The sequence below is a fragment of the Crotalus tigris genome, unplaced genomic scaffold (assembly GCF_016545835.1).
Source record: "Crotalus tigris isolate CLP2741 ecotype Arizona unplaced genomic scaffold, ASM1654583v1 scf7180000017916.3911339, whole genome shotgun sequence".
Classification (NCBI taxonomy): Eukaryota; Metazoa; Chordata; class Lepidosauria; order Squamata; family Viperidae; genus Crotalus; species Crotalus tigris.
The window spans coordinates 3,810,989-3,830,670 of NW_024096718.1; the positions used below are offsets into that span (position 1 = coordinate 3,810,989).

At 39.7% G+C, this 19,682-nt stretch overlaps 1 protein-coding gene across 4 annotated transcripts; it reads left to right on the forward strand.

The window, feature by feature from the left end:
* The first annotated feature begins 502 nt into the window (after positions 1 to 502).
* CPM (carboxypeptidase M) lies at positions 503 to 19,416 on the forward strand. Of its 4 annotated transcripts, none has more exons than XM_039344517.1 (9): positions 503 to 634; positions 1,158 to 1,314; positions 3,506 to 3,603; positions 9,762 to 9,934; positions 10,782 to 10,966; positions 14,638 to 14,808; positions 16,557 to 16,709; positions 18,703 to 18,851; positions 19,097 to 19,416. In XM_039344517.1, the coding sequence occupies exons 1-9, from the start codon at positions 593 to 595 to the stop codon at positions 19,313 to 19,315; spliced, it is 1,347 nt and encodes a 448-aa protein (XP_039200451.1). In that variant the 5' UTR covers positions 503 to 592; the 3' UTR covers positions 19,316 to 19,416. The 4 variants fall into 4 exon arrangements, with proteins under 4 accessions (XP_039200451.1, XP_039200447.1, XP_039200452.1 ...); XM_039344513.1 differs by lacking the exon at positions 503 to 634 and adding an exon at positions 857 to 992; XM_039344514.1 differs by lacking the exon at positions 503 to 634 and adding an exon at positions 892 to 971.
* The last annotated feature ends 266 nt before the right edge of the window (positions 19,417 to 19,682 follow it).

Sequence of the window (19,682 nt, forward strand, 5' to 3'; positions counted from 1 at the left end):
TGTAGGTCTACAATCTTGTCCCTGACATCCTTGGACAGCTCTTTGGTCTTGGCCATCCTGGAGAGTTTGGAATCCGATTGATTGCTTCTGTGGACAGGTGTCTTTTATACAGGTAATGAGCTGAGATTAGGAACACTCCCTTTAAGAGAGTGCTCCTAATCTCAGCTCATTACCTGTATAAAAGACACCTGGGAGCAGAAATCTTGCTATTGATAGGGAATCAAATACTTATTTCACTCATTAAAATGCAAATCAATTTATAACTTTTTTGAAATGCGTTTTTCTGGATTTTTTTGTTATTCTGTCTCTCACTGTTAACATACACTACTATTAAAATTATAGACTGATCTTTTGTCAGTGGCAAACATACAAAATCAGCAGGGGATCAAATATACTCCTTTCCACTTCTTGAAGGCAAATGTGACACATCACTGTTTCAGAATGCAGTAGTTTCCTCCTCCCCCTCTTCTCCTAATATTGAATTTCGCTGCTGCCATCGCAAGAGAGAGGAAAGGAACTAATGGGAGTAAATTGGAAGTGACAGCAGCAGGATTTGAAGAGCCCTTGACGGAATGCGGAGTAATATTCCGAAATGCTAAGTGAAGCGCGCCTCAGTCCCGGGAACCGGCCTGCTGTGCGTATACCCAAAGACTTATGGAGCCAACTCAAGAACGTTTCTTCCAGGCGGTCACAACTTGGCATCAGGCCAAATCGGCCCGCTTGTTTCGCGCGCTGTTTAGCTGCTTGCAGGATTCTTGGGCAGGGGTAGGCCGAGGTGGAAAAGAGGGGAGGGCTAGCAGGACAAGTCAATCTCTTCTCACTGGACTGGACACCGCCTGTGTCAGTCAAATAAGGTCCCGCCCCACCCCTCCTGGCTCTTCGCCCCTCCAGTTTGGCTCAAGCAGCCGATGTTAGTCGTAGCAGCGAGTTTTGCGGCTACCGGAGAGAGACTGGTTGGCTGCTGTCGCTTCGTAAGAATAAGGCAGCGCCTGGTAAAACTTGCCCCGTCCCTTCTGCCAGTCGGCTTTGCTGCTCCCTGAGGCCGCTGTCGCTGCCGACTGGGCGCTTTATTCGCTCGACTTAAACTCTTAAAGTTGGGTCTCGTCGGTGCTGTCCTCCCCTCGTGCTTATTTCCTTGCTCTGCTTCTTTCGAGTAGGAGATGGGCATCTTCTCCCTGCTTCTTCTGCTGCCTTTGGTATCCAGCTTGGATTTCCGCTACCACCACACCAACGAGCTGGAAGCTTTTCTGAAGGAGATGCAGAAGAATTATCCTGCCATCGCTCACTTGTACAGCATTGGCAAGTCAGTACAAGGTAAGGCTGGGTAGAGTGGATCTTAGGCTGTTTCTCTCCAGCCTGTCTCCGGCCTGTTTGCCCAGCATAGAATTTAGCATTTGCAAAAGAAAAGAAAACAAAAAAGACAGTATCACCCAGAGGTCTGGCCTAAGCACCATTGTCTGGAATACAGTGCCACTGAAACCATTGTGCAGCCACTCCAGATACATTAGGCTACACTTCCTACCACCTCTAGTTATTCCTGAAAGCCTAAGGATTATCATGGGAGAGTGCCCTCATCTAGCTGGAGGGTGTAAGAGTTTGAAAACGGCTGCAATATCTCCACTTCAGGGAAAGAAGACAGCTGTTACTTTTTAAACGTAGCATTTTATAAGGCACCCCACATGTCCTCCTCTGTCATAGGTAATCTTTCCAGCTTTTTTTCTTCATCCCCCTCTCCGATTAAAAAGGAAATAAGTGCACTAATGTATCTGGAGTGGCTGCATATTTATATTTATGTACTGCCAGAATCGTTTGATACTGAGATGGGCAGCATATAAATTTAATAAATAAGTTATTAAATAAATAAAATCTATTTGTAGCTTCCATCAAGTCTTAGTTCCTAATATGGATTTAGTTATGTTTCAGTTGTTTCCAATGAATATATTATTTATATATTAGTTTTTTGAATCTTTCATAAATAATACCCAATATTCTGAAATTCTCATCTCCCAATCAATCTGTTACCTTTACAATTAATTGCTCTAGGCTCATAGCTACCTGACTATAAATGAGTGATTTTGCTAGATTTATAAATAGGGAAGGAAGGTTAAGCTTCATCTACCTGAATACTGCAGGCTTTCCATTCTTCCAAATAATGCTCTTGTTTTTTCCAAAAACAGTTTTGAGAATTATATTATACTTTATTCCTTTCAGTAAATGTCAAACAGTGCTATAAAGGATGATAATAATAATGATGATGATGATGATGTTGGAAGGGACCTTAGAGGTCATCTAGTCCAACCCCCTGTTCAGGCAGAAAACCCTATACCATTTCAGACAAATGGCTGTCCAGGCTCTTCTTAAAAACTTCCAGTTTTGGAGCATTCACCGCCTCTGGAGGCAGGTTATTCCACTGGTTAATTGTTCTAACTGTCAAGAAGTTTCTCCTTAGTTCTAGGTTGCTTCTGTCCTTGATTAGTTTCCATTGGTTGCGTCTTGTCCTGCCTTCAGGTGCTTTGGAGAATAGCTTGACTCCCTCTTCTTTGTGGCAGCCCCCGAGATATTGGAACACTGCTATCATGTCCCCCCTCGTCCTTCTCTTCATTAACTAGACATACCCAATTCAGCAACCGTTCCTTATATGTTTTAGACTCCAGTCCTTTAATTATGATTACTCATCAGGATCCTTTCAAATAACTTACTGGATTTTAAGTAGAATGAACAGTGGATGTAAAAAATAAAGTAAGCCTAGCTTGTGACATACTTCATACTCTGCCTAATGATTTGCAAAAGACATCGGGTTGATAGATTTGGGAAATTCAGCCTGCTTAACTTCCTTTGTAAATACTGTTAAAAGCTCCAAATCATTTTAATAGGGGATTGAAATTATCTCTCAATAATATAGGTTTAAACAGAAATCTGAAGTGCTACTTCAGTTTTTTATCTCAGACTTGGTCCAGTGCAGAGATCGAGTAAACCAGTAAAAATGTTTTAAAAGGGAGTTGTTTGTTTCAGCTACTTTGGGAAAAATGGTTTGTTCAAATCTTCCAAATGTTTCCAAGTGTTCAAACAAGGATTTATTTTAATATTAGTTGCATAGTACAATTGATCTTTTAAACATTTGCAATCCTCTGTTGTCTCTCACTAAGCCTTATTGATCTGATTTCTTGTTTATCTTTTCTTTTTGAAGATTTCTTGTTCATATATTTTTTAAACTTAGTTCTCTTCAATAAAATTATTTAGTTATTATTAATGATTCTTTTAGGAATGAATAAAGATTTTATATTTTTTAATTTAAAATGTTTTGGTTTAAATAAAAGAAAAAGAAAACATTGGGCTTTAACTCATCTGAATTAAATACGTTTAAATCTCAGATTCAATGCCATGACAATGAATTAAAGATAAGACAATTTATCCTAGCTCTCCATTGTTTATTTGTGTTATTATTTTACAACTATGTGCATACATTCTGTATCTATGTGTATGTAAAATTCTTTTCCACTTAAAGGTAGAGACCTCTGGGTTCTTGCTCTGGGAAGGTCTCCAACCCAGCATAAGATTGGCATACCAGAGTTCAAGTATGTTGGTAATATGCATGGGAATGAGGTATGTCTATAACTTTAGTTGTTGTGGTTTCCTTACAGACTGTTTATAGGAAGCACCCAAATTATATACATGTGGGAAAATTTTAATCTTTTATCTAAGCAGCCCCCCCCAAAAAAAGACTGATGCTACGAGAGAGAGGTTTGCTAAATGCTACATGTTTTCCTTAATTGCATGAAGCACAAAGAGCTATATTTTGCTATTAATAATCAGTCAATTAGGCCCAAGAACATAAGAATATGTTAAGCACAGAATATAAGGTGAAAGGGAAGTATTCACTTATTTATTTGTTTGTATGTTTCTATTTTGATGTCACCCAACTATAAAACGACTCTGAGCAGCTCACAATATAAGAACTAAATACAAGTTAGTAAAAATACAATAAAGGAAAGTGGAAGTTAAAGTGGAATTAACAGAAAAGAAATCCAGACCACTTACATCAAAACATACGAATATCTCTAAGAGAGTCATATCTAAAGAATAAAATTCCTATCAATCCACTAGATGTCATAGTGGACTATTCAGTTGTTCCCAGTGCCATGCAGAAGTCTGTGGCATCATGATGTCCATAGCAGGTACCTACCTGCATGTTTTAGGACTATAGTTGCTGTGACAGAACATGGAGGTTGAAGTCAGCCAAGGAAATTATAACAAGGTGACATTCAGGATTTGCAGAGAGATGCTGGTAGTTGATACACTAGCAGCAACCAAAGGTCCTCATTGTGGCACAATTCCATTCAAAGAAACTAACCACCTCTGGAACAAGTACTTGGTCGCTGTGAGCATCTTTATGATGTCACAGCTAACGAATGCCCTGAAACATAGGTGGCCAACTTTTTCTTGGATTTCATCTCCATCATGCCTGATTTAATAAACCATAACAAGGCTATATGTTTATTCACATATCATAGATGGACATGGGCATGTTCTTCATAGACTTTGCATTTACCAAAACCACGAGGGATCAAAATGCCCAACAGTTAGGCCACCTGGACTGGGGAAAATGGCTTAGGTTATATTACTAAATAGTTATATTACTGATCTCCAATATTTGATTTGATTTATAATAACTATAAAGCAGTAACATTAATTAGCTCTGTATTGCATCACATATTGGTCCTATTGGCAAAATTTATAGAGTCCAAGCATTAGGGATGTGAGAACATGCCATTAAGTGGGTGTAGTGGTTAAGGTGCTAAATTAGAAACAAGGAGAACATTAGTTCTGCTCCTCTCTTAGGAATGGAAGTGATCGAGATAGTCATTCTTTCTTCTACCCCAATCCACCTTGGAGGGGTTATGTTGGGGAAATTGGAGGAAGGAGCATTATGTACACTGCCTTGAGTTGGACAAAATAAAGGCAAGATATAAATGTAATAAATAATCCAGTTGCTTAATATGTGTTTATATTAAAGCACGTTTATTCATAAAGGAGTGCTTGTATAAGAAATTCCCATTTTTAATACAATGAATAATGTAGTATCACAGTAACAAATAATTTGGTTATCTGAGCATAGACAAAAAAATGATAGATTTTTTCCCCCCTGCCTAATTCTAAAAAGATACTAGAGGAAGATAAGCAACTATTCAGTTCCTCTTTGCACTTAGAAATATGTATGACAATGGAACGAAAGATAACTATTAAAATTCATAAATAACAATAACAATTAAGTGTTTTAACTACGCAATAGATTTCTCTCAGTGATACAGGATTCCTGGGAATTTTCAATACAGGAAGTCTCTACAGTCCTTCAGGTACGCTGGAGTTAAATTGCCATTATTGCCATCCAATGTAGCAAATATGAAAAATGTCACCCACCAACATTGGTTTAAAGGAGGGAGGGTATTTTGGCTGGCTGGTTTAGGAAAAGGGTTTAAGTAAGAGTAAGTGGCAGAGTGATTAACTAGCTATTTAACAAAGTACTATTACTGTATTTGCTACTTCATTGAACCCTGAGGAAAAAAACAAAATATATAAATTGTAATTTTTAAAACAAGTCTCTTTGTTTTGCTTCTTAATACCATGGTGGAAAAGATTGGGAAGCCTTACACCCTGCTGACAAAGAAGCATCATTTACAGTACGGTAATAATCTGCCATGCAAGCACAATGCTTATAAATTGTTTACAGCCTGTTCCAAGGAAAATAATAAAAACAAATAATTTGGGAATTGTCTATCTGCTGTTAGATTATTTAAATTAATATTAGAATTATTTCAGAGGCTCTTGTTATTCTTTACAATTTTTGAATTTGTCAGGATATTTAGATAAACAATCTTATCACTAAAAAAAATATTATATTGATGTTGATCTAGTACAGCAGTTCTCAACCTGTGGGTCGTGACCCTTTTCGGGGTCGCACGAGCCTTTCACAGGGGTCGCCTAAGACCATCGGAAAACACATATTTCTGATGGTCTTAGGCAGGGCTTGTCAACCGCCTTCTCTCCCTCTCCCCCCCCTCTGCTCCACCTCACTTGTTTCTGGAAAATATGCTGCTTGGAGGCAGTCTGCACGAACTCTACCAAATGTGCCCTGCAGGGGGTGCATGAAGAGCGCAGGCACAGAGCAAGGCCCTGCCCTCCCCAGAGACTCATTGTGCAGCAACCGGATTGACTTCTTCTCGTGCACGCAGGTCAGCCAAGGGGAGGCCACGCAGCACCCAATTCTTGGCGCCTGTCAGCTGGCGACCCCCGAACTTGCGGTTGTCAGCCAGGAGTTCTGGCGACGGCTGCAGGTCTCCTTTGCCACCCCGCCGGTCCTTGTCTCCTCCTCTGCCCGTTCATGTTGAGCCCGCCGGGGCTTGACAGGGAGAGAGAGAGGGAAGGAGGAAGGGACTCCTCCTCTCCTAAGTTTTGATCGGCTTCCCAAGGGCGCCACAATCCTCATGAAAGCGGGGGGGGGAGAAGCAAAGGGGGCGAGAAAGCTCGCGGCAGGCTCGAAGCAGCACCTGTCAGCGTTGGTGACGAGAAATTCCCCACAAAGCCAGGGAAGGGGTGGAGAAAAGGAGCCCCCTTTGGGAGGAAACTGCCACCTTCTTCTCCTTGGCTTTGCACTCTTCTGTTTCTTGGCAGCCGGGCTGGCAAGCCTTTTCTGGCTGGAACTTCCTTTCCTTCCCTCCCTCTTGGTCTCTTCCTCCTTCCCTCCCTCTCCCATTGTCCCTTCCTTCCTTCCTTTCCTTCGCCTCCCTCTTTGTCCTTCCTTCCCTCCCTCTCCCCCTTGTCCCTTCCGTCCTTCCTTCCCTCTTGCCCAGGATCGGGGCGAGCCTCTACAGCTGATCCGTGCTTCTGCAGCTGTAGCTGCTCTCCTTGGCTCCTGCCCAGCAAACTTGCTCGAGCTTTGATAGAAAACAAGCAGCTTACTAATTTAGCAGAAGCACAAATCAGCTGTAGCCCAGCGCTGATCCTGGAGCTTCTGCTAGCTTAGCAAGCAGCACGTCTTTCAGCGAAGCTGAGCAAGTGAGCTGGGCGGAGCTCTCCTGTCTCTGCCTGTGCAAAGGCAGGTTTGCCGGCAGCAAAGCCCCCAGCCACGCTGGCAGCCTATCCCCCTCCCCTTGTCCCTTCCTGGGCATGGGGGGTGGGTGGGGAGGAAGGAAGGAACGAAGAGGGATGGAAGTAAGGAACAAAGAGAGGGAAGGAAGGAAAGAACAATGGAAGGGAGGAAGGGACAAAGAGGAAAGGAAGGAAGGAAGGAAGGAAGGAAGGAAGGAAGGAAGGAAGGAAGGAAGGAAGGAAGGAAGGAAGGGACAATGGGAGAGAGGGAGGGAAGGAAGAAGAGATTAAGGGAGGTGAAGGAAAGGAAGAAAAGAAGGAAGGAAGGGACAAGGGGAGGGAAGGAAGGCAGGCACCCACCCCACTCCCATCCCAGAGACCCACAGATTCCCCCCCACAGGCACTCTGCAACCTGAGTGATCAGCTGGCCATTGATCATGTGATCCTGGGACACTGTGAATGTCATAAGTATGAATCAGTTGTCAAGCATCCAAATGTAAATCACATGACCCTGGGGATGCTGCAACAATCATAAGTGTGAAAAATGATCATTAATTCGCTTTTCCAGTGCTGTTCTAACTTCTAACAGTCACTAAGCGAATTGTTATAAGTCGAGGCTACCTATACTTTCCCATTTTTTCCTCTTTTTTTGTCAAGTTTTTGATATCCCCCCGGCCAGCTGGATGGGGGGTTGGCGGTCACCACAACATGAGGAACTGTATTAAAGGGTCATGGCATTAGGAAGGTTGAGAACCACTGATCTAGTAGATCTCTGCATTTCTGTCCTCTGTTGAGGGTTCTGATCCAGCAGACTGTTGGTTGAATAGGAAGAGCAATCCTTATCAATTCCTCCCTATTTTTGTAGCCCCCATTCTTTTTCTGCACCCAAAATGGGCTCAAAAATTGCTGGGGAGATACAATTACAATGCTTAGACTGCTAAACGGTTAGACCAGGGGTAGGCAACCTCGGCTCTTTTATGACTCATGGACTTCAACATAGCATAGCTGACTCAGGAATTCTGGGAGTTGAAGTCCATGAGTCATAAAAGAGCCAAGGTTGCCTACCCCTGGGTTAGACAATCAGTAAAGAGAGTATGGCTTCCAGACTGAACAGAGCAATCTGAGTGGGTCCTTGAAGGAAGGTCCTTTTGGTCAGAATAGTGTTCTTTATTTAAGTCACAATCTATACAATATGGATCAAAATTAATTAGTGTTCTCAACATTTTTTCCCTTTTTGCTTTTTAAGTTATTAACTACTTTAATTCTTTTGTATTATTTTTAACTACTACAATTTATTGGATTTTTCTGCTTTTCTATTATCTTTCTTGGTCTCTCTATCCATACAGTACAAATAAACTTACTGTAATAAACTTTTAATTCTAAATGGCTTCATCGAGAAACTTATCCTTTTCTATTTGTTCAGGCATTTTAGTATTATTTTAAGTAGTTACCTCATGGTAAGATGGGCAGCCAATAAATTTTATAAATAAATAAATAAATCTTATAAATAATAAATTTTATAAATAAATAAATTTTGGCCTGATTTAATTGTTGATTTTTTGGGGGTTTTTTAATTGAATTTGTATTTGTTTTACTGCAATAAGTGGATGGGAACTTGCCTTTAAGAAGAATACATGATATTTACTTGCTGCTCCAAGCATCCCGCTGACACTAGTACCACCCATAGCGTCCCGCCAATGCTAGCGCCTTCCAATTTGCAGCACTCGCTCCCGCGGAACTCTGTTTGCGTGTGCATATGCACACAGCAATTTGTGTGTGCGCTCATGCGTGGCCCATTTGTGCGTGCACACATTGTGGTGCCTGCCTTCCCTTTTTGGGCCGCCAAACCAAAAAGGTTGGAGACCTCTGTTGTAATCCATAATTACAGGTAGTTCTTGACTTACAACAGTTCAGTTAGTGACTGACTGCTTGAAGTTATAATGGCACTGGAAAAAGTTATGACTATTTTTCACAGTTACGACTATTGCAGCATCCACGTGGTCACATGATCAAAATTTGGATGCTTGGCAACTGGTTCATATTTATGATGGTTGCAGTGCCCCAGGATCCCTTTCTGCAACCCTCTAACAAGGGTGGGGAAGCCAGATTCATTTAACAACCATATTACTAACTTAACAACTGCAGTGATTTAATTAACTGTGGCAAGAAAGTTCATAAAATCGGGCAAAATTCATTTAAGAACTGTCTTGCTTAACAACAGAAGTTTTGGGCTCAATTGTGGTCATAAGTCAAGGACTACTTATATAGTTTAGTATATGGCTAACTCAATTGAATTATCAAAATTATCACAATACATGAATCCACTGAATCTAAGATGTATGATTATATGAAGAATACCCTTGAATTAATAGGTATGACCATAAATTAAGTTGAATTTATATATATATATATATATCCATTAACTAGGTACATACATTATGGCATTTCTCTGTATGGTATTAGGGACTGTTTCATGTAAATAAGCTAGTCCATGTTTTTTTCTGACTCTTCAGGTTTCAGGGAGATTATTTGTAAATTGAAAATATTAGCCATCACATTATTTGCTTGTTTTATCTTACTTCTGTATCATGTGATTTTTTCCCCAACTAATATTGGTTTGCTACCTCTTATTATCAATTTAATTTGAGTACTTATTCTTCTGCTTCCCTACACAGGCTCTTGGGCGGGAACTGCTTCTCCATTTGATTAAATATTTGGTGGAAAGCGATCAACGTGATCCAGTCATTACAAAACTCATTAACCATACGCGGATACATATCATGCCTTCAATGAACCCTGATGGTTTTGAAGCATCAGTAATGTTTGAGTGTGCATCCACAATTGGCAGGTAAGAAAAAAGCAACCTAGAATATATGAGGAATGTCTTGAGTATGTTTCCAACATGCTACTTAACCCACAACACATTTTGCAGAACAATTTTGTAGGTTCAGTTTTTAGCTAACATATCATCAAATCAAGTTACACTTTCTTGAGCATGAGTAGGAAATTTTAGCTAACCTGACCTTTCCCACTTACCTTTACATGTAGCAAGGAAGATGTTATTAACTCAAAAGGAGGCTGGGAGCAAGGGAATGGTAGTTCGTGAATTTTTACAAAGAAGTTCTAGGATTTCATGTTATCCTGCCCTCAGTCAACAAGAATAAATATTCATTCCTCTTCTAATGCTTGGATCATCTTTAGATACTGCTTCAAAACCTATGTGTTCCTCTAAATTAACTCGTCTCTTATCAATACCTCTCATAATCATGTCCATCTTTCATTCCCAATTAGCGTAAATTTCTCTGCCTGTCTTTAACTTTCCTTTGATTAAAAAAAATCTCCCTTCTCTGTGTTCCTCTGAGACAACGGTTTCTATTACTCTTCCTCCTGGCTTACACCTTGTTTGATCTCCCTACAGGTTATCTCTTTGCTCCTTACATTTTACTTTTTTTATTATCTACTCATCTTTGCTCTGTTTCCTTGGAATTGTTCTTTCGTTATCTACCTGATAACAAACCATCCTGCCTAATTATACTTTTAGACCACCTTTCCTAGTGAAGCCAGTGCAGGTACTGTTACTATTTCCTATAATTCTGTCAGCATTAGCATAGCCTCTGTGATTCAATTCTTATGACTGAGCTCATATATTCGAAAGTATATTAAAGATTATATAATAACAATGTTATCTCTTCAAGGTACAATGCTAATAAAAAAGATCTGAACAGGAATTTTCCTGATCATTTTACCACCAATAATCAAATTATCCAGCCAGAGACTAAAGCAGTTATGAACTGGATAAATACTGGAATGTTTGTTCTTTCTGCTAATCTGCATGGTGGAGCACTGGTTGCAAGTTACCCCTTTGATAATGGCAATCGTGGTAAGCTAATGCTTGAATGACCATAAGGATACTACAATAAATAGCTCTCTATTCTTAATTAATGAACTTATTAATAGCAAATATAATAAATAAAAATAAGTTAATTTTGGATTATACACACACACACACATATTTAATACTTTAATTTACCTATTAACTCACCAGCACATTTATTTGTTAACTTATGCATGTTTTTTATAGATCACCCACTTCCATAGACTTAAGGTGGTATGCAAAAAAAAAAAAAAAGAAATAAAGAAATAAAAAGCATAAACATTCATTCAGCTTAACAAACTAACTTAGGCTCCATTAATCCAGTTCATGATTTATCTAATCCAGATCAATTCCAAGGCAGGGACAGTTAGAAAACTAACATTTTATATGCATGTACATACTCATTTGCATCTAAATTATTAGAAAAGTGTGAATATTGATATATTTTTTAAATGTCACAGTTAATGGGATTTGTCACATAAAATCCATCTTATAATAATAGCCAGTATTCTACAGGTAGCAAACCAAGCTAAATTTCCACTAAAATACAGAAGAGAGTTTTTTCTTCATTCTGAACTGATAGAGGGAGAATTTACTGCAGCAGCCAACGTGATAAATGTAAAAATGTGAATTGTGAAAGAAGTGACTGTAAGAACAAAGCTAGTAGAAAAAGAAGAGGGAGGATCTGCTGTGACATCCTCATTGTGGAAAACCCTTCCCACCATCACCAGAAATGCAAAAGAGCAGCATATAAATCTACAGAACTGGAAGTCTAACTTCCTGCTCAGTTATCCAAATTAAAGCTTCCCTAACAAATTGCTGTTAGCTATCATCTGAGTATGCATGATGAAAGACAGCTCACCATTTCCCTCAGTAATTGCTTCCAATTGCTTCCCTGATTGAACTACTCTTACCATGAGTAGTTTTTTCTAAAGTAAACTTAGGAAAACATTAAACTGGAATTTTCTTTCTTGTAACTTATGAATGTTAATTCATGGCTTGCACTTTGGAATTAGAAAAATACATCTTAATATTCTCTGCACCGCTTAATTATTTTCCTTTTTTCACAGTCATATATATCCAGTCCCCTCAATCTTTTCTCATAAAACTTTGTTTCCAGTTCCTGGAGTATCCCCATTGTGTTGTTGTTTTTTTGGGGGGGGGGGAAATCTCATTCAATTTCTCTGATTTTTTTTAAATGTAGTGGTCAGAACTAGAAACAACACTTAAAGTAGGCTCTGATCAATGAAAAATACAGTATTTTTAAATTTATCATCACTCAGAAACTGTTCTTCTGCAGATGCAGCTTAAAATTGTATCAATCTGATATACGGAAAAAGTAAGTGACCCTTAACTGCATGATTAGGCTGGATGCACAGGAATATGCACTTGAGTCAAATAATGGAGATTTCCTATATCATGGCCCTGAAAGGTAACAAGAGAAGTTTTAACTAGTAAAACTCTTAAAGATCCAGTCGGTGGAGAGATCGGTGGAAAAAAGTATAGTAAATTAAAAAAAAAGTCCAGGACAATAGATTGTATTATTCTAGATTCAGATAAAGAATGGAGAACAAAGTTAGGAAAGCATGCCAACAAACCAGAAGGACACTACCAAGGAATGAACTGTGTGGCCATTTCAACAGTAAGAAATGGATAGATTCTCTGGAAATTCAGGAGATAAACATTGCAGGTTCTTGTGGCTTTATCAATCAAAGGTTTTAGATAAAATTTCTCCTTCATAAGAACTCCCAAATCTTGCACCAGTGGTATAGTATTTCCCCAAATATAAACCCGGTCTTATATTTTTTTTTGCACCAAAAAAATGTATTAGGACTTATTTTTAGGGAATATCTTATTTTTTGGGGGGTGGAGCTGCTCTATGTATCCCGCACCTGCTTACTTCAGGGCCCCCGCACCTAGGCCACTCCCTGTTCAGTGATCCTCCCACCAGATCAATGACCCGGCTGCCTACCCGCCTCTTCCCTTTCACTCCCCTCCCAAGCTAGGCAGCCATACTAAGTATAGAGAATGGGCCTTACCCGGTCCCCCTCCACTGTTTCGGAGCTGGGGAGAGTGACGACGAAAGGCTCTGTTGCCACTACATAACAGCCACATCTGCTGCTGGAGGGGCTTTCTTTGGTCCCCATGCCCCTGCTTCACCCCGCAGATCACCTGCCTGGCGGCAGCTGCTGCCTGCTCCTCCTCTGCCAACTCTCCCATGGCTTGTGCTGTGACCGGGGTGTGTGTGCAAACTCCCCTGCCTCCTCCCTCCGCCAGCCCTCGGTCACCACCACCACACTTTCTTGAACACTTTCTTACTGCCCTGCATCCGCCCGCTTCTTCCTTCTCAGTTCTGGGAATGGCAGCCCCATTTTCTGCCATTTTCCTCCTGGCAGAAGAGAGGAAAGGAAGGACGCTTCGTATGGAAGGATGCTAAGCTCCGAGAAAACTTCCAGCTGGAGCTGGGCAAGGAAGGCCAAGGCCCCTATGGGAAGCAGATCTGCTCCTCAAGGGCTTTGCAGAACCATCAGGGAAGGGGAGCCTGGTCTTCCTCACCCTGCTCCAGGTGATCTGCAGGGCAAAGCGGGGGCGGCGGTGACCGAAGAAAGCCCCTCCAGCAGCAGACGTGGCTATTGTGCAGTGGTGTCAGAGTCTTTCGCCATCACTCCCCCGGCTTCGAAATAGTGGAAGTGGACCGGGTAAGGCTCATCCTCCATAGCATGGCAGTCTGGCTTGGGAGGGGAGTGAAAGGGAAAAGGGGGGAGGGAAGCTGGGTCATTGAACTGGCAGGGGAGGTCACCAATCCAGGAATAGCCTGGGTGCAGGGGCCCGGAAGTAAGCAGGTGCGGGACATGTGAGGCAGCTCACCCCCACACTAGCTTGATTTTTATGTGTGCGCCTCACCCCACCTCTTGCAACCAGAGGGCAGGGTCTTAACTAGGGCTTATTTTGGGGATAGGGCTTATATTAAGTGCACAGGTAAAAATCAGGCTAGGGCTTATTTTGGGAATGGGCCCTTTTTTTCGGGGAAACACGGTAATACTACAACTGACAGTCCTGAAAAGCAAAAGAAATGGGAGAAGGATGATCAGAATAAGAGACAATAAGCTCAGTCTTCTCCATATCTAGTTTAAGATAGTGAGAAACATCTCAACTGCATATTTAAATGGGAAGGCAACAGAAAAGGGATGATCATGCCATATCATTCATAATCAGAATAGAGAATGACATCATGTCATCAGCATAAATACTATGGTAGTTTAACCAAAAGAAGAAATGAGAGCACCCAAAGACAAAATGTACAAGATGAACAGATGATTGAAAATTGAACTCAATGGTTGAGAGCAAAATATTTGTTGTTCTATTTTTGGGGTGTGATTGCATGGACTTTGAGATTCAGGGATCCATTAGCATAATCTCATTTTTCATACCTCTGTATTTACCTCTGTGTAAAAATTTCAAATTTAGAGAGGCATCAACTGTTTTCAAGACGCTGTTTCTCTCTAAGTACAATCATCTTTTTGTCCTTGTAGGAAAAAATGGAAAATTCTATGGCCTGTGGAAGATTTGGAAAGGATTTCTAACTATTTATATTTGTATATTTGTATTTGTATATTTATTCGTTAAATTGACTAAATATTAATACAAATTTCACTGCAACCACCTTCTTTCTACAGTTACAATTGATGCAAATGGTGTTAGCAAAACAGTGGATGATGATGTTTTTGTTCATCTTGCAAACACATATGCTAACAATCATCGCACAATGAATAAAGGGATTGTGTGTGATGATATGACTTACTTTAAAGATGGCATTACGAATGGATATTACTGGTATATAGTGAAAGGTACAATTTTCCATTGTTTCCTTGTGCCTTTTCTGTTTCTTTGATAGTAAAATACTTATAGACTTTAAGATCTTTGTCATCCATAAAGAGTTTGAAGAAGATTAATATGGAATCCAATATGGATTAATTTTATGCTAAAAACAAAGATAGGTTTTCACATACTTTTGGGGCCAAAGATGAAAATAAGGGAGAGTGGAGAACTATTTATGCCATATGAAGGGGTAAAAGAATTTACATTCCAAACTATAGCAAGCAGTATTTCTACATAAGGAATGTTTGTGCTCTGAAAAAAATCATGAAAATATGGAAGATAGAATGGTACAGGATGTGTTTGTATAGATGCTTCAAGCATCTTAAATTGTTTGGATTTTTCCAATGTACATTTGGTTGAATAAATAAACAGGCTAAAACACCTATTCAGACTAACATTTAAATTGCATTCAACATTATTTGTGTTTTTTTAGCATTATACTTAACAGTGAGTTCATTTTATATGCCTGATCTTATGTGATATGTTATGCCAGTGATGGCAAACCTTTTAGAGACCAAGTGCCCAAAAATTGGCCCTGCCTCTGCTCCGCTCCCAGCCCGCCCCCCACCCTGCCTGCCTGCAGGGCCACTCACCACCTCCAGGGCCTGCCACAGATCGCCCAGGCAGCCCAACAGCACTATGGCAGCCACGCCCTCTGCCAGCGCCCCGCAGCATCAACTGTGTGCGATGGGGTGTGAGGGCAGAGTCTTGTCTACACTGCCTGGTTGCCATGGGCCATGCTCGGGGGCAACTCTCCTCCAGGGGGGCTGCTGGTGAGGAGGGAGTCATGGGGGGAGGTGAGGCTGGGGCAATGGCACGTGTGCCCACAGAGAGGGCTCCTAGTGCCGCCTCTGGCACAGATGCCATAGGTTCGCCACCACTGTATTATGCCAACAAAAAGAGGTATGAGAAGAAGGCCAAAGGAGCAATAATGCACTGCTCCCATTGCTAATCACCCTATGATACCACAACGATTACTATTAATAAGAGTATAGCTTTTTGTAATTCCCTAGCATGCCCAAAACCTTGAGTCACAGACGTGTCTTAATAGCAATAGTCCATCCTCAGGTGCGACATATTCTTTCTTTGTAGCCCTTGAAGTTCTTCTGTCTGAAGTTCTCTTCTTCTCCTCTCCTGACTACCACAATTCTTCATTTTCCACATTCCTCAAATTAACTTTGGATTTGCTACATAAAAACAAAGTCATTTTAATTCTTACCTTTGTTTAAATAGAATTGTAGACCTCAAATCCTATTTTAAAATGTAGACATTTTTTAAATGTATGTTGCTATTGTCTGCATCAACTTTATTTGCTTCCACATGTAAATGTAGATATATTTGTAGATGTTATCTATTGTATGCAATCAGAATAATTATAGTATGTTATGGTTGATTGCCATTAACTAGAAAAAAAGTGCTGTTCACACCTAATTACATGAGCAATTAAGTGGAAGCAGTCATTAGACAATACCGGTAGTAGTGATAAAATAATTAGCATTATCATTAATTATTTGGAGTTGCAAAACCTGATGGTGACATCTGCAGAGAAGTTCAGTGTTGGGGTTGTCCAGCCTCATTCATGATGCAGAAGTGCTTACTTGCAGATCAAGAGCACATATTGATGGATGAGAAGCAATATGGAAGTAATCAGGAGAATAATATGCTTGTTTATTTTTTGACTGACATTTCAGTGATGTAATTGAACATTTTACTTTAGGTAGCATGCAGGATTATAATTATGTTTGGGGACAATGCTTTGACATTACATTGGAGTTATCATGTTGTCACTATCCCTTAGAAGACAAGATTCAAGATTTCTGGGATAACAATAAAATTGCTTTGATTGAATACATTAAACAAATTCATCTAGGTAAGTCAGTTCTGCTGTATTTAGTTTATTGGAATCTGATATCCTGTAAATCTTGTGGAATAAATTACTTAAAGGACAATTTATATTTGTTGGGTTGTTTCTACAAGAATTGCCACTGATAATATTGTTAAGCAAGTCCAGTTTCCCCAATTAACATTGCTTGTCAGAAACTGGCTGGGAAGATTGAAACTAGTTGTAAAATGTGAGCCAGTTGCCAAACTCCTGAATTGTGATCATGTAACCACTGGAGTTCTGGGACCATTGTAACTTCAAGGACAGTGGAAATCACTTTTTCCAAAGCTGTCATAACTTGGAACCATTGTTAAGTGAGCACTTGTAAATTGATGACCACCAGTATTGACAAACCATCCTGGCAAAATAATATCCATATAATCACAAAGAGTCAGAAGTGGCTGAATGACTGAATAATAAATGTACATTTACAACTACAAATTATAGTTCACATATGAACATGAAGTATGTTTCTTTTTTCAAAAAGTCCATTGATATTGTCTACTTGTTGTTTATTCATTCTACATGTTCACTTCAATTTAATGTATATGTGCTAAATATTATCATTATTATTTGTTAAATTTATTTGCTGCTTGTCTCGCTGTGGGTCTACTCTAGGTGGTTTGCAAAAATAAAGGAGAAATGAAAAGAGTGTAAATAGAACAGCAGTAAGATAATAGAGCAATAAAATAAACAGTGAAAAAAAATATGGACAGGTGGAGACCAGAAAACAGAAAAGGGGACAGTCTGCCAATCGAGCAACCACTCCACTGTGGAATTCTCCCATTTGGTACCAAGGCCAACCGGCAAAGCTAGTTCTTCAGGAGGCTCTTCTTCTGGATCCTGACAGATAGTTCTTTGACCAATGGGATCCGAAGTAGGCCCTGTTTGCCAGGATAAGTAGGAGGGGCTTGTCTAGCGGGATGAGGTGTTCATCAGGTGGCCTGGGCCTATGCCATTAAGGGCTTTAAAGGTCATAACAACACCTTGAACTGTACTTGGAAGCAGACCAGTAGCCAGTGAAGTTTATGGAGCAGAGAGGTAATATAGGCCATCGTAAGGGCCCTCAAGACTGCTCTCACTACTGCACTTTGCACCAGTTGGGTTCCAAATGGAGTTCAAGGGTAGCCCCATGTAGAATGCATAGTAGTCCAGATGAGTACAGGGAATCATGATCTAGGAAAGGTCACAGTTTGTGCACAAACTGGAATTATGCAAAAGCTCCCCTAGTCATGCCCACCACCTGCTCTTTGAGAAGACATGAGTCTAGGAGAATCCCTAGATTGGAAACTGGATCAGAACAGAGATGTGCAATTGCAACCAGAATTAAGGTTGACAAACACTGAGATCTTGAGGGTTGATGCATCCAAAGCCATTTGATCTCGTCAAGGTTAAGTCAAAATCTATTGTCCCCCATCCAAATCCCTGCAACCTCCAGACATCATCAGGGCAGAGATAGCATCACTCAGGTCACCTGTGTACTCCTTTATCCATTCATGTTTTTTCCAGAGTGGGTTACCATCATCATAATGAAAACATGTATAGTACAATTTCAAACTACCTAACAATAAAACATGTAGTTCCCTAAAATAAAATCATGTATTAAATCATAAAATGACTTACAGAAGAGCAATAAACATAAATGGCAATATCTAGTATATTAATCAAAGGCCCTCTGAAACAATCCTGTTTGTAATAATTTTCCTGAAGCCTAACAAGGAGCTATCAGATTTCAGCACTATCACAGAGAAATAATATCTGTATTAACTCCGTCTACTTTGGAGCATATATTTGTGTATTATGCACTGATGATTTAGGCTTGTTCTGTTGTACAGCTATAGCCAAGAAATTCCAACTTGCCTTTTAGTCATAGTTGTGCCTGCAAAGAATCATCACTGAATTGTGATTATCCATAGCAAAGGAAATTCTCAGTTACAGGATGAAAAAAATAAAGAAAACCACCCTTCTTTCCTCCTTACAGGTGTAAAAGGTCGTGTTCTGAATCCAAATAACAAACCAATTGCAAATGTGATAGTGGAAGTTCAAGGAAGGAGGCACATATGTCCTTACAAAACCAATAAAAATGGAGAATATTACCTTCTCCTCTTGCCTGGAGTCTACACTCTCAATGTAAGTACAATACATTTATCCAGCTCTTATCCAAAATACTTTTGTATTTTGTATATTCTGTCCCAGGCCCTTGAATTGTATTAATCTGTGGGGTTTGAAGTAACTTGTGTTTCAGACTTTAGGATATGAAATGAGCATTCTGCACATAGAGCAAAGATTCATTGATATGGAACTTCTAGTTAAACACTCTGAAAATAAAAATAGTAAACATTGCCATACTGACAAGATTTAAATTTGTTTTTCAGGCAACCCTCCCTGGATTTATGTCATTACAACAGGAAGTAGTTTTACCAAATGGTGCAGAAAAACTCAGTGCCTATGAATTTGATTTTATTTTCTCAATGGGATCTACCTCAGAAAAGTCTGTTCCATGCCCATTGAAACCACTTTACTCAAACAGTATTAGATTTACTATTCCAGTGCTTAGTATTAACTTTTTAATTTTTGTATATATAGTCATATAAAAATTTGTATTTTTATATTTGCTTTTTAACAGTTGTATGTACTCAACTATAGAAGATTTTAAAGCATTGAGATATTCTGAATAATAAAACTTTTGAATTAACAACTGCATTTTGTTTCGACCTTTGAGAGTAGGGAAATGTGCACTCAGGTCACAGTGGTATAATTATTTATTGTTAATTTAATGAAACATCTTCACTTAAAATAGAATTTCTAACACAACTGGCTTTTAGGGATAAAAGTGAGAAGTCAGAAGAGATCAATGGCATGTTTTACGTGGTCAGTCTTCTCATTAAGACAAATGCAACCATTTGCTTGAAGATTTTTCCACTGTTCAGGGCATCTGTACTCACATGGAACCTACTCTGA